Source organism: Xiphophorus couchianus, chromosome 14, assembly GCF_001444195.1.
Source record: "Xiphophorus couchianus chromosome 14, X_couchianus-1.0, whole genome shotgun sequence".
In the NCBI taxonomy this organism is placed as follows: domain Eukaryota; kingdom Metazoa; phylum Chordata; class Actinopteri; order Cyprinodontiformes; family Poeciliidae; genus Xiphophorus; species Xiphophorus couchianus.
The window spans coordinates 25,098,116-25,112,717 of record NC_040241.1 but is presented as its reverse complement, the minus strand read 5'-3'; the positions used below and the strand labels follow the sequence as shown (position 1 = coordinate 25,112,717).

At 42.6% G+C, this 14,602-nt stretch overlaps 2 protein-coding genes across 2 annotated transcripts; one reads left to right on the top strand and one right to left on the bottom strand.

Annotated features, from left to right (window-relative positions):
• Positions 1 to 262: 262 nt before the first annotated feature.
• Positions 263 to 2,815, bottom strand: LOC114157658 (coxsackievirus and adenovirus receptor homolog). The gene is made up of 3 exons (XM_028038802.1): positions 2,531 to 2,815; positions 604 to 939; positions 263 to 489 (listed from the first exon to the last, which is right to left on the bottom strand). The coding sequence occupies exons 1-3, from the start codon at positions 2,592 to 2,594 to the stop codon at positions 407 to 409; spliced, it is 483 nt and encodes a 160-aa protein (XP_027894603.1). The 5' UTR covers positions 2,595 to 2,815; the 3' UTR covers positions 263 to 406.
• A 2,294-nt stretch (positions 2,816 to 5,109) lies between these two features.
• LOC114157655 (sodium channel subunit beta-4-like) lies at positions 5,110 to 14,055 on the top strand. The gene is made up of 3 exons (XM_028038799.1): positions 5,110 to 5,264; positions 12,942 to 13,280; positions 13,383 to 14,055. Exons 1-3 carry the CDS (start codon positions 5,195 to 5,197, stop codon positions 13,544 to 13,546), a joined length of 573 nt encoding a protein of 190 aa, XP_027894600.1. The 5' UTR covers positions 5,110 to 5,194; the 3' UTR covers positions 13,547 to 14,055.
• Positions 14,056 to 14,602: the final 547 nt, after the last annotated feature.

Below are 14,602 nucleotides of genomic sequence, written 5' to 3'. Positions count from 1 at the left end.
AATCTCCATTAAAAATCAATCTGGACTAATCTGAAGAAAGATTTTTACAGATATAATCTGATTCTATCCAGGATCCAGGATCAGTTCAGGTCTGGATCAGGTTAGAAATGAGAATATCTGACTTATAAAGCATTTCAGTCCATAGTTCCTGGTAAAAAACAGGTAAAATAGTTTTATAATGTTGATGAGATCAGAAGGTTGATCAGTTGTGATTATTGAAACATCAGAGCAGAGAGGAAACAGCCTGCAGGAGGAAATCAGTTCATGCTGATCGATCAGAAAATCACCAGCAGCAGCAATAATCTGATGCAAATTATCTTTACAGGATTAAGGCATTCATTCATCTATAGATTAACTGGAGGATCTGAGGTTTTCTGCATTAAACAAGCAAATTGTTTTCTATAGATTAGAACAAAAACACCAGCAGAGACACAATCAGACCAACTATCAGTCCCACGGATCCGTCCTGGTTTCCTGAGTTCTTGTCTCCTGCAGACAAAGACAGAACTAGAATCAGTTAAACAAATGATCTGATCCCAGATGTTTCTCTGGGATCCAGAACCAGGAAGATGCTGGTTCTGATCCAGAGTTCAACTCACTCACCTGGAGGAGGATGAGGAGAAACACGCAGGTTGATGGTTCTGATCCGTTTAGCATCCAGGCTTCCTTGATTTTGAACTCGACATTCATATGTTCCATTATCGTTAGTCGTTGCGTTCATCAGAACCAGAGACACGTCTCCATCCTTCATCCGTCTGTCTGCCAGATCCACTCGGTTCTTGTAATCTGGATGCTGGATGGATGAATCAATCTGATCGTCTTTGTACAGAAGAACAAATTCATCCCCCAGATCAGTTCTGCTCCACTCCACAGAGACAGGTTGGTTCTCAGTAGTTGTACAATTCAGAGTGACGTTGAGTCCAGAATAACCTGTGATGTCTGTAGAAAAGGAGACAGAGCAGAGAGGTTAAAGGTCAAAGAGGACTGTGTCCTTCCATGGCAGCATAAAGTGCTTCATGTCCACCAAGTCACTTCTGTGGTTAACAGTCACTGCTACAACTTAGTGACTCTGATGAAATATTGATCCACTTTTCAGAACCTTCTGGCTTTATGTACAGTAACTGGTGACAGATTTATTATTATTCTATCTGTTTATTGGTTGCTGTTACAGCCCGGCTCTGGGCCCACGGCGTGTTCAACATGTTGGCCTAAATATGTTGTCATTTTCCTATCAACTAAAAAAATGCTGTTTGTGATACAGAAACTCATAATTACTTCATAAATTTACATTTTTGTTATATTTTGGTCGCCATTTTTTCACAGCTGGGTTGATGATGTCATCAGGTCCAGTCTGTACTGGAGTCTCCAGAGTAAACAGGAAGGCTAACTTTACCCCAGTAGTTGTTGATCATATTGGTTTGACTGGTGTCATTTTAGATAATGCCACACTGTGGCGCTATTGGCTGTAATTTAAAAACAATAAGGTGAATCTGGATCAATTCCCACATGGAAATTAGAAGAGTGCAGTGAGAGAGAGCCCAACACAACTTCCAGAGGATCTATATTTGTGCTTTCAACATTTCTCTACAGAAGACTTTGTCACTTGTACGAGCAAAACTGATTAAGACTCTAACAAGAGTTTGTTACCTAAACAAGCTAAAAATAAATGCTGTGCTGATAGTTTCTATCCACAAAGCACTTAAACCCAACTGAGGTGTAAATTTATGCACTAAAAACCAATAGAGTGGCAAAGGCAACCAGAAAACTGGCAACCCAGCAACACTATAGCTGTGCTCCCAAGACAACGGCTCTAACCATCTGATCTCACGCTGCTGTTTGTGAGCACATGAACTCCAAAGGGGAGACACACTGAGGCACAAATCAATCAACAGGTAACACTTAAAAAACTTTAAAAACTTATAAAAAAAACCTTTATTGGAGAGAAAAGGTTCAAAAAGAAACGTAACACCCCCTCACTATCTTCCCAAATAAGTTAAAGGAAGTTGTTGAACTTCAGGTGACTCTGAATACCGGGTCAGAACCAGAACACTTTGTGGATGCCAGGCAGGCTGCTGATCCCAGCCTGGCCTGGAACTGGACCAGAGACGTAATGTCCTCTGACTGGACTCAGATCTGGGTCTGAATGATGCCTGGATCGTCTTGGCTGTTGAACGGTGCAGATCCTCATCGCTTTCAGGCTTTAGCTGCATGAACAACCAACCAGTTTGACAATAACTGCGTCTTCCTCTGACCCGGAAGTCAGAGCTCAGATAACGGCGTGACGTCACCACCAGCTTGACCTCAATGTTTGCCGAAATTAACTGGTTTTACAAACATTGGGGTCTTATCGTGTTTTATTGTTGTTATTATGAGGCTAATATGACTATAACGTTTCGCTACACTGTGTGTTCAACTACTCTGTGAACTAGCAACGTCATCATCGTATCATCAGTTTCCTGTTCGTCTTTTGACTCTGGATTAACAGTTTGTGAGAATCGTTAGTAAAAATGAAGGCGGATTAAAAACTCACCTTCAGCAGAGACAGAACTGATACGAAGAGCCGAGCAGAACAACATGATCATTAAACAAACCATTTCTGTAACCTGTAGCCACTGTTAGCCGTAACGGTACAAGGAGTGAAATGCGGAAGTCACGTGGGTCATGGAGCTGCAGATGCTGCTGGGACTGTCGCAAACTGTCGTAAATCATAGTGATGGGAGTTATGGCTCTTTGAACCGAACCGAATCATCAGAACGAACCATTAAATCCATAATATAGTCCATCCGCTACATCAGGCTGGACTAGTCATGGATCTGGCATCACCGATGCGTCGGCGCATGCGTCAAGCCCTTAGACCAAACCCCGTGTCGGTGCTCGTGTTGCGTTCAGCAGGTCATGTGATACAGGAAGTGTTTCTAAATGACTCTGACGCCAAACTGTGTTTATTTAAAGCGAATCTGTCAACAGGATGCATTTACCAAAATCAATCTTATCTTTTACATCATCAACTATGGAGCCTGAAGACAAACGAAAGGTTTGGTAGTTTGGGACCATTTTGATCTACATCAGAAAATAAAGTATTGATTATCACTTCGTTGTTGTTTCATCCGGTTCTTTTCAGTTTCTACTTGATCTGAATCCAGATTCAGCTGAAATTGACTCTTAGTTTACTGTCATATTATGTTCTGCAGGTTAAATGTTGATATGTTTGACAGAAGTGAATTATTGAAATAAATTCAACTCCTCAATGCTGAGGCTTTATAGGCATCAGAATGAAGATACACCTGGATAAACTCAGGTATAAACTCAGCCATTCTACAAATTACTGTTGCTTTTTATCTATTATTTTATATAAATGTATTGTTTACTTCACTTTTTCTACAGCAGAACCCTAACCCTAACCCTAAAACCCATAGATAACCAGAAATAAGCAAATGTAAAACCAACCTAACAAAACCCAATTATAAGATACAAACCAAACCAAAAGTGTTTCTGAGGAGGGAGATGGAAAAGCTTCCTGTCTGCTGCAGCTTGGCAGCTTTAAAACAGCAGAGCATCAATCAGGGTAAAACATAACACCTGCAGAAGGCCTGGATCCAGAACCTACAAGGAGAACGAGCAGAAACCCACTGCAGCCGTAACATAACAGGCATGATCTTTGGAGAAAATTCACACATTCAAAACATGCAAACTCCTTGAAAACAACCCAGGCTGGGATTTGAACCCAGAACCTTCTTGCTGCAAGGCAACAGTGCTACCAACTGCTCTACTGCAGTCTGTAATAATTTTATATTTTCTTAGAGAAAACTGTTTTTAAGAGTGAAATTCACAAAACAGTTGAATTGTATATCAAAAACTTTTCAAAGGTCCAAAACAGTTCAAAGCTCCCTAGAGAACACGAACATTTATAACTACATAACATTTTTATTGTCGCCAATGTTTTCTTCAGGAAAAATGAAAAGGTTGGAAATCAGAAATTACAATGTTACATATTTTTCTTAGATGTAAATTTAGCTCTAATATTAACTTCACACGCCCTGAGACAGACTGTTGACCTGTCCAGGTGACCCCGCCTCTTGCCCCAAACGTTCTCTGGAGAGGCAGCAGCTAACGCCCCCTAGTGGGGAAACGTCCATTCATCCATGGATGAATGGATGAACTAACACGTTCATTAGTGAACCAGCATTACTGAGAATCTGAATGAGACACTTATGATGCAGATTTAGCCTCAAATATTAAACTCTAACTGAAAGAAACTACTGACACCATATTAATGTGCAGCAGTAAGAATTTCTACTGAACCTCAACCAAGCAGATAAATAAGCACTATGTTGCCTAAAGTATTTTCTCACCCATCGAAACGACAGGAATCAGGTGTTTCAGTCACTTCCATGGCCACAGGTGTATAAACAAAGTATGTAGACATGTAGACTGTTTGTACAAACATTAGTGAAATAATGTTTGGCTCTGAGGATCTCAGTGAATTCCAGCGTGGACCTGTAACAGGACGCCACCTGGGAAACAAGTCCAGTCCTGAAACCTCCTTGTTCCTAAATATTCCAGTCAACTGTGTTATAAGAAAGTAGAAATATTTATGAAAGACAGTAACTGAGCCATGACGTGGTAGTTTAGGCCAGGTAGTTTTTTTTACCTGGCCTAAACTACCAGGTAGGCCAGGTAAACTGAGGGAGCGCGGTCAGCAGATGATGAAGCTCATAGAGCCAAGAGTCAATCAGACAGTCTTTAAGTTTCAGTTTAATACTGAACTAGTGAAGCGTTGATCCGTTGCTGCTTGTTATGACGCGCTGAGCGGCTAACGTTGCTAACGTTGTACCTGTTGATCGTGTGTAAAGTCAATCCCAGAGATCTTCTTGTTGTCCAAATTTATTCCAGTCAGATGAACCATTTGTGAACAAGATCCATTTATTCCACGATACACGGCCACAGTGTTAACAATGACTCCGCCACAGCGGTCAAAAACTTGTATGACCTTCCGGGTTCAACACCTGTCAACTACCTGTCACCTCTTGGTTCGTATACTGGGGCCAACAGCCCCATCTAGTGACCAAAAACTGAAAATACACATCACCATGACGTAGTCCCGTCATCATGACGTCACATTGCGTCAGTCCCAGCAGCATCTTGACTTCCGCGTTTCTCTCCAAAGTAGCTTTACGGCTAACAGCGTTTCCAGATGATAGAAATGGTTTCATTAATGGTCTCGTTGCTCTGGACTCTGTGGATCAGCTCTGTCTCTGCTGAAGGTGAGTTTTTAATCCGCCTTCATTCTAACTAACGATTCTCTGATCTGGTAATCCAGAGTCAAAAGATGATCTGGAAACTCCTGGATGATCAGCGATGAGTTTCATAGTTCGCAGAGCAGCTGGACGAACACAGTGTAGCGAAAACGTATAACTATAATGATGCAGTATGTATAATAAATACAGTTATTTATTGATATTTACAAACAAAGAGGTTAAACTGGTTGTGACTTTAAGCCGCTATCTGAGCTCTGACTTCCTGGTAAATGGGAGGCGGAGCTACTGGTAAAATAGCAACTGGGTTGTTCCAAATTTAAACAAAATAAATGTAACTTTCACCAAACCATCTATAATTCTATTAATTATTAAATTATTATTAATAATTAAAGGTTATAAAACCTTTAATTAAAGCTAGAGACGATGTGGAGCGCAGCACGGTTCAACAGCTGAACTAGCAGAAAGTTCAGATCAGTTTCTAAGTCAGTAGATCCTCATCAGATCCACACCGGGCCGGGCTCACGAACCTGACCGATCCATTCATAAAACACTGGTTCTGATCCGCTGTTACAGATCAACTGGTATCCAGACCAACTGGCTGAAATCTATGTGCATCGCAGATGTTTGTAAAGAATAGGTGGCTGTGTAGATGCCTGTTTAAAATGAACAAAACCCAAAGCTGTTCTAAATACGACTTAAAGATTATATTAATGTTGCCACAGATTAAAATGTGATCTTTTAAAAGTCCAGATCATCTGAAGTACTAAAATCTGTTCTGATTGACAGACGGGTGACTAAAGTCCACCATCTTGTTTCCACAGAGCTCAGTAGGAACTGATGTCTGATTGGTCAGAAGCTGCTGCCATATGATTTATAGATACAGAAATAAACTCAGACAAAAATGTTTCTCTTCCTCTAGTGAAGTTTAATTTTTTAATCTTCAGGAGAGAAAAAGACTTTTGAGTTTCATTCCTCTAATTATGTACAGTATATCCGTATACTTAGACTTAGACTGACTTTATTGTCATTTTCATGCACAGGGTGAATACAGAACGAAATTTCGTTGCATACGGCTCAGGACAATGTTTTAAGCTTCCAATGTTGTGAGGTTACTCCAGAATAAAATAAAATACAGTATAAAATATGAATATAAATATAAATATAAAATATAAAGTGCAGGACTGACAGTAAAATAGAAGTTATTTAGCTCTGTACATGTGCAAGGTATAAAGTGGAGACCAGATTTTAAGTGCAGTCCAGTTAAGAGTTCAGCAGTCTGATGGCAAGTGGGAAAAAACTGTTTCAGAACCTGGTGGACCTGCACCGGATGCTGCAGAACCTCTTTCCAGAGGGCAGCAGGGAGAACAGTCCATGCTGGGGGTTTGAGGGGTCACTGATGATGTTTCGGCCTCAGGACACGCAGCGCTGGGATGAAATGTCCTGAATGGAGGGAAGGGGGGCCCCGATGATCCTTTCTGCTGTCCGCACCACTCTCCTCACGTTCTTCCAGTCGGAGGCGCTGCAGCCTCCACACCACACAGAGAGGCAGCTGGTCAGAATGCTTTCTATGGTGCTTCTGTAGAACGTCTTGAGGATGGGCGGGGGCAGGTGTGCTCTTCTCATCCTCCGCAGGAAATACAAACGTTTCTGTGCCCTCTTGGCCAGAGACGTGGTGTTCCCAGTCCAGGTGAGGTCGTTTGTGATGTGCACCCCCAGGAATTTGGTGCTGCTGACCACCTCCACAGCCGAGCTGTTGATGAGCAGTGGAGCGTGGCTGGGCCGGTTCTTCCTGAAGTCGACGATCATCTCCTTCGTCTTGTCAACGTTCAGGATCAGGCTGCTGTCTCTGCACCAGTCCACCAGCTGCTCCACCTCCTCTCTGTAGTCCAGGTCGTTGTCGTCTCTGATGAGGCCCACCACCGTTGTGTCGTCCGCGAACTTCACAATGTGATTGGTGGCGAACCTGGGGACGCAGTCGTGTGTCATCATAGTGAACAGCAGAGGGCTCAGGACGCAGCCCTGAGGGGAGCCTGTGCTGAGGGTGATGACATCGGAGGTGTGTTGTCCGATCCGGACTGACTGAGGTCTGTCGGTGAGGAAGTCTAGCAGCCATTTGCGCAGGGGGGTGCTGAAGCCCAGGTGTCCCAGTTTTCCTGCCAGATGCTGTGGGATGATTGTGTTGAACGCTGAGCTGAAGTCCAGGAACAACATCCGCACATGAGTGTTCTTCTCCTCCAGGTGAGCCAGGCTCAGGTGTAGGGCGGAGGAGATAGCGTCCTCAGTGGAGCGGTTTCGGCGGTAGGCAAACTGGAACGGGTCGAATGTGGGGGGGAGTCTGGAGACGATGTGTTCTTTTACCAGCCTTTCAAAGCACTTCATCATGATGGGAGTCAGTGCCACAGGCCGGTAATCGTTGAAAGAGGTGACTTGAGGTTTCTTTGGCACCGGAATGATGGAGGCAGTTTTGAGACAGGCTGGCACTGTGGCTTGGTCCAGTGAGGTGTTAAAAATGTCTGTTAGGACACCAGCCAGCTGACCTGCGCATTCCCTGAACACCCGCCCAGGTATGTTGTCGGGGCCTGGGGCCTTCCGTGGGTTGACTCTTTTCAGAGTCTTCAACACATCGGCTGTGTCCAGGCAGAGTGCCTCCTCTTCCTGGTGGGGAACAGTTTTCTTTGCCGGAGTACTGTTCAGTGCCTCGAACCTCCCAAAGAAGTTATTGAGTCCATTTAGAAAGCCAGCATCAATTTCACCCACTGGGGGGAAGGATGGATTGTAATCTGTGATCGCCTTTATGCCTTGCCACATACTCCTGGTGTTGCTGGTGTCGTGGAAGAACACCTGTATTTTCTGACTGTGGGTTCGCTTTGCTAACCTGATAGCACGGTTCAAGTTGGCTCTCGCTGTCCTCAGTGCCTCCTTGTCGCCAGACTTGAAGGCTGAGTTCCGTGCTTTTAGCATTCCACGTACCTCCTTAGTCATCCAGGGTTTTTGGTTGGCCCGGGTGATAATGTTCTTAGTGATGCTGACGTCCTCTGTGCACTTGTTGATGTAGGCTGACACAGTCATGGCGTACTCATCGATGTTGATCTGGTCGTTGTAAGTGGCTGCTGCCTTGAACATCTCCCAGTCAGAGCACTCAAAACAGTCCTGAAGTGCCTCCATGGCCCCCTCAGTCCACACTCTCACCTGCCTCACTGTAGGTTTTGTTCTGATCAGCAGGGGCTTGTATGCAGGAATTAGCATAACAGATAGGTGGTCTGAAGAACCGAGGTGGGGGCGGGGGGGGCTGCTCTGAATGCTTCTTTGATGTTGGTGTAGGCCAGGTCTAGAGTATTTCCTCCCCTGGTTGGAAAATCCACATACTGGTTGAAGTGAGGGAGAACAGTCTTCATGTCGGCCTGGTTAAAATCCCCAGCAATGATGAAAACGCCCTCTGTGTGTGAGGATTGCAAATCACTGATGGTCCGGTAGAGAACACTCATAGCCTCTTTAGTGTTAGCACTGGGGGGCACATACACAGCAGTGATGCTAACCACAGTAAACTCCCTGGGCAGGTCTGCAGATAACAGTCAGAAGCTCAATGTCCAGGGAGCAGTAACTGGCGACAGTCATGGCATTTTTACACCAGTTATTGTTGATGTAAATACACAGCCCCCCTCCTCGGGTTTTACCGCTGCTCCTGTCTGCGCGGAATGTAGCGAGCCCCTCCAGGCTAACAACGTTGTCCGGTATGGTCGAGTTGAGCCATGTCTCCGTCAGAATGAGAGCGCAGCAGTTCCTCAACTCTCTCTTTGAAGACAGTTCCAGTTGCAGATGGTCTATTTTGTTGTCCAGAGAGCGGACGTTGGAGAGGAAGATGGACGGAAGCGGCGATCTGTGGGGGTTAGCGTTTAGCTCAGCTGTTAGTCCACTTCGACAGCCGCGCTTCCGCTGCCGGTCGCACCGCCTTCGCTTTCTCCTCCTCCGGCTAGTGCTGCTAGGCGAGTCCGCTGCGCTGCGGGCCGCTGGGTCTTGCTTCCGTAGGACTCCGAGATCACGTAAACACTCCAGAGTAGTCGTATTTATGAGTCCGAAATCACTTGATGATTGTAATTCCAGCAGACGCTGGCGATCATATGCTAACTTACTGAGTGGATGCAAAGTTTGTAGCGTTTTAGGTGGCGTATTTTGTTCAAATACTTGCAAGCTGTCGAGAGCCCATGCAGCCGCAGCCATTTTGGACGCCGCCATCTTGGGACAGTACAGACCAAAAGTTTGGACACACCTTTTAATTCAATGAGTTTCCTTTATTTTCATGACTATTGACATTGTAGATTCACACTGAAGGCATCAAAACTATGAATAACACATGTGGAAATATGCACTAAACAGAAAAGTGTAAAACAACTGAAAATACCCCTTATATTCTAGTTTCTTCAGAGTAGCAACCTTTAGCTGTGATTACTGCTTTGCACACACTCTGCATTTTCTTGATGAGCTTCAAGAGGTCGTCACCTGAAATGGTTTTCTCTTCATAGGTCAACCTGCCCTGTCAGGTTAATAAGTGGGATTTATTGCCTTATAAATAGTCATGAAAATAAAGAAAACCCATTGAATTAGAAAGGTGTCCAAACTTTTGGTTTGGACACACCAGTTCCCATACCAAGCTGTAATACAGTTGGTGAGGATTCTCTCAATGGCGCAGCGGTAGAAGTTCGTGAGGATCTCTGAGGACAGGTGGTTCTTCCTCAGGGTCCTGATGAAGAAGAGGCGCTGATGCGCCTTCTTAATGATAATGGCCTCCCATGGGGGGGAATTTGCAGACAATTCTTGAGCATCACCTTCCTGCCAGTATACCAGGGCTCTTGCATTCGCTGCCCAATAATAATGCTGAAAACAGGGTAATCCCAATCCTCCCATCTCTGTTGGTTTATGTAAGTGAGTTTTTGATATTCTATGGGCTTTAAAGCCCCAAACAAAAGGCAGGATTATTGAGTGTAATTATTTTTAAAAAAGCCTTTGTTAAAAAAATAGGCAGACCCTGAAAAAGATATAAAAATTTAGGTAAGGACACCATTTTAATCTATGAAACTTTTTTGAACAGGAATAATCTGATGGGGATGAAAAGTTATCAAAAAGTAAAAATGTTTCTAAGGTTTTACTGAGTTTAGTCTGAACTGACTCGTTTGCTCTTCTCTCTTTAGAATCACACAGACTGAACTGTTTGATTAAATATTACTTATTGATTGATGATAGAAAATTATTGAGGACCAGTAGTTTGATAGTTTACATGTTTCTCACAGACAATCCTATTCCAGTGATCCATATATTCCTGACAGAATGACCCTGACCTCTGGTCTGTGTTTGGTGCTGGAAGACCTTTGACCTCTCAGTCTGACCTTTGTAACATATTCCTCCTGCTCAGCTCTGACCAGAGCCACCAGTTAAACATTCTGGTTCTAGATTAACCAGCTCAGTGTCTCATGGAGATAATGAATAACCTTAAACAGCCGTTTGCTGTTTGCCTTTCATTTACTGAGGACGTTTGTTCACACAGGAATTCATTCAACGTGTCCCAACAGCTGCTTTAGAGCCAGAAACTATCTGAGGAACCGTCAGGAAGAGGAAACTTACAGCCAAGGTGACTGTGACCTCTACCTGTCTGAGGGCAAAGGTCACAGTCGCCCTGGCAAAGATGAATCCCATCAGACCTGGACCTGGTGGTTTCACAGCCAGAGTCATTAGATCATGTAGATTTGAACAGCAGTTTCTGCTCAATAATTTAAGAGTCTTTTAATTAATGATTTTCATTCTAAACTTTTGGACAGTTTCAGATACAATCCCAGACCCTGAGAGGCCAAAGTGATCGTTCCTCTGATCTGCAGCCTGTAGCTGCATAGAAACACAGCAGAGCTGCAGTAGATGCTTTACTAACATGATGAATTCAGTCAGTTTGCAGCAGCCCAGCAGCTATCAGGTTATTATTTATTGATTTGAGCTTTTAACTGCATGCAAAATCACATATTGATCAAAAGGCTCTGCAACATTAATACTCATATCAACATCATCTGCTGGATTCAGAAGATTTTAACAGATGAACCACAGAGAATAGACCAGGGGTGGGCAGTCCTGGTCCTGGAGGTCCGGTGTCCTGCAGCTCTTAGACATCTCTCTGGTCCAACACACTTTAATCCAACAGCTGAATCTCCTCCTGGTGCCGTCAGGTTCTCCAGGTTCTGCTGATGACCTCATTATTTGACTCAGGTGTGTTGAAGTAGAGACACATTTAAAAGTTGCAGGAAACTTTTAGGCCCTCCAGGCCTGGAGTTGTTCACTCCTGGAATAGAATAAAGGAGAAGCAGAAATGAGATGCAGATTATAATTTCACATGCAGATTATAATCTCTGACTGTATATAACATGGTGACTATAGGACTTATGCAGCCAGTGACTCCATAAAATAATCTGCTTATGTGAATCATATTGATAATCTCACTGATGGTGATTTATTCATGAAAATAAGCCTAAAATACTAATAATTAATGCTCTTAATATGTTGTTATTTCTGCAAATGGATGGTTTTTTATTCTCTAATTAATAATTAATAGGTAAATTAGTTGAAAATTATTTCAGTTACTGATTAATCGTGACTAATCTAATTAACTGTTTCATTCAGCTGAAACTGATTTTATGCTAGAACAGCTTGCCATACTCAGTGCTCTATAGCTGATGGTTTGTGTTATCAGTTTTTGTCCACAAGGGGGCGCCACAGGACTGTGTTAGATCCCCATCGATTTATAAAATACATCATCAATCTTTGTCTAAATGTGTCATAATCAGTTTTATGCTGATAATTCAGACATTTAAATCTTTTTATCAACTTTTGTAAAAAAATCTCTGATTCTGTCCTGGACTCATTAATCTGCAGATGAAGCAAAGCTGGTGTTTTCCAGGTAAAGGAAGTTTTTCCAAACGATTCCCTCAGTGACAGACAGATTCTGAGGTAATGAAGCAGAAACATTTCTGACTCCACTGAGTTTTTCTCTGATCTGACCAGTCAGAGGAAAATTCATTTCTATAACTTTCTACAGGGAATCAGGAAGGAGATGAAATCTTTCCACAGGCTGAACATCACAGCCTCCATCTTCAGTCAACTCAGTTCAGTTAGAGGCTTAAAACATTTAGGTAACCAGAGATCAGTACAGAACCAAAACCAGTCAAACCATGACAGAAGTAATTACAAAACATAATAACTAGCAATAAAGCAGAAATAAAACACACTATGAAGATTGAATGGACTCAAATAAAAGCAGAAACAATGAATTGACTCAGACTGTGTCAAAAACCACTGAGAGCAAAATGTGTTTTAGTGAAACTTAAAAACAGCAAGAGATGAATTTTCAGATTAATAATCAGCTGTTCCATAATTCTGGACAAGTCTGATCTCCTCTGAGCTTCAGTCAGCAGCAGGTCCACTGATCGAAGGTCAAAGGTCAATTTAAGACTGAAGCAGGTCAGAAAGATATAAAATTCATGAACTCAATTTAGGACAGAATAAAAACAGATTTTATTCTCCCTCAGTAGAGAGTTTATGTATCAGCAGCAAATGAAAATATGTATGGAATAAAAAAAACACAAATCATCTGTCAAAAACATGGAACATATCATTGACCTCTGACCTCTGCTGATTTCTCTCCTGCAGGTCATGTAGAGGTCAGAGGTGAACCTGGACAGTCCATCACTCTGCCCTTTAGTTCTGCTGCCAGTTCATCTGTTATCGCCGTTCAGTGGAGAAGAACCGATCTGGGCTCAGAGTACGTTCTTCTGTTCAGAGACGGTCGACTTGATGTAAGGAAACAGAACCCGTCTTATCAGAACCGGGTGGATCTGGTGGACCCACAGATGAAGGATGGAAACGTGTCTTTGGTTCTGAAGAACCTGACGACTAACGATACGGGACTATATCAGTGCCAAGTCCAGAATGAAGGAAGCCTTGATACTGAACTCATCAGAACCATCAGACTGGAGGTTCTTAGTCCAGGTGAGAATTTGTTTCTGGATCAGAACCAGCAGCTTCCTGGTTCTGGATGTTAAATCTGATCCAATCGGCTCATTGACTTGATTTGTGTTGTTTTTTCTGCAGAGAAGAAAAATGGAGGAACCAGCGATGGATCCATCGGACTGATAGTTGGTCTGATCTTATTGATCTTATTGGCTGCTGTTGTTGTTGTTGTTTTATTTCTGATCTATAAAAAACAATCTGCTTGTTTCAGGAAGAAAAGCTCAGATCCTCCAGCTGATCTGTAGATTTACTATAAATGCCTTTAATCTGTGGACATGGCTTACATCAGATTATTGCTGCTGTGGATGTTTCATCTGTCAAATATGAGTTGATTTTCTCTTGCTGACAGATAAACCTGCAGTCATAAATCATGACTTGATTATTATAAAATAGTTTTGTACAATGACTTCTGGACTAAAACTCAAAGGTGACATTTTATTTTTAGGCTGTGTTCCCACCAGTACAATGTCGTCCACTTTGAATCTTTAAAAGCTACACAATTATTATAACTACTTAATAAAAGAAGCTCAACCAGAAGCTAACTGAAGTTTTATTATTGCATGGATTGAGCTTCTCTTTGTATTTATTAAAAGATCAAATTTATACTAATCTTATATATTCTAGTGTTTTATTGACATCTATCCAAATCATTTCCTGAATCAAATTCATCTCAATTAAGTAAAAATTTCAAGTGACAATCAAACGATGGCAGGTTGGTCCGTCCTGCTGATGGAGGAGAAGGAAACTAATTATACCAGATATATCAGAGGATGGAGGTCAGTCAGTTTCTGCTGTGAAAAGTAGCTTCAGTAAATACTAGGCCTGTCGCGATAAACGATAAATCGATTAATCGTACGATAAATTAAAACTATCGACGTCATTTTAATTATCGGCATTATCGTCTCTTCCGGCCTTTTTCTCTTTCTGTTAATGACACTGAATGAAAAAAGGCTCAACTCCGGTGCTCTCCACTGACCTCTGACCTCATTTCCTTAGTGTAAAGCCCAGCGCAGAGACACGATCTTAGAGCTGTCGGCTGATTGTCGGCTCATTTTCAAAACCTGACAGATCACACATTAGCCGACAGAAATCCTAGGTATAACGGTTCGATCGGTTCGTTCCTGCCGTGTGGTGTCCAACAATGGGCACAAAATAATGGCTACAAGTTCAATGAACTAATTTTAAAACCAGGCATTAATCAATGCTTTACTACAATTTACCTGCAGTGCATGTGGCTAGTGTCAGTGTAAAGTCCTGACTGAATGAAAATCATTAGAACCTATTTAGTCACGTTAACGAAG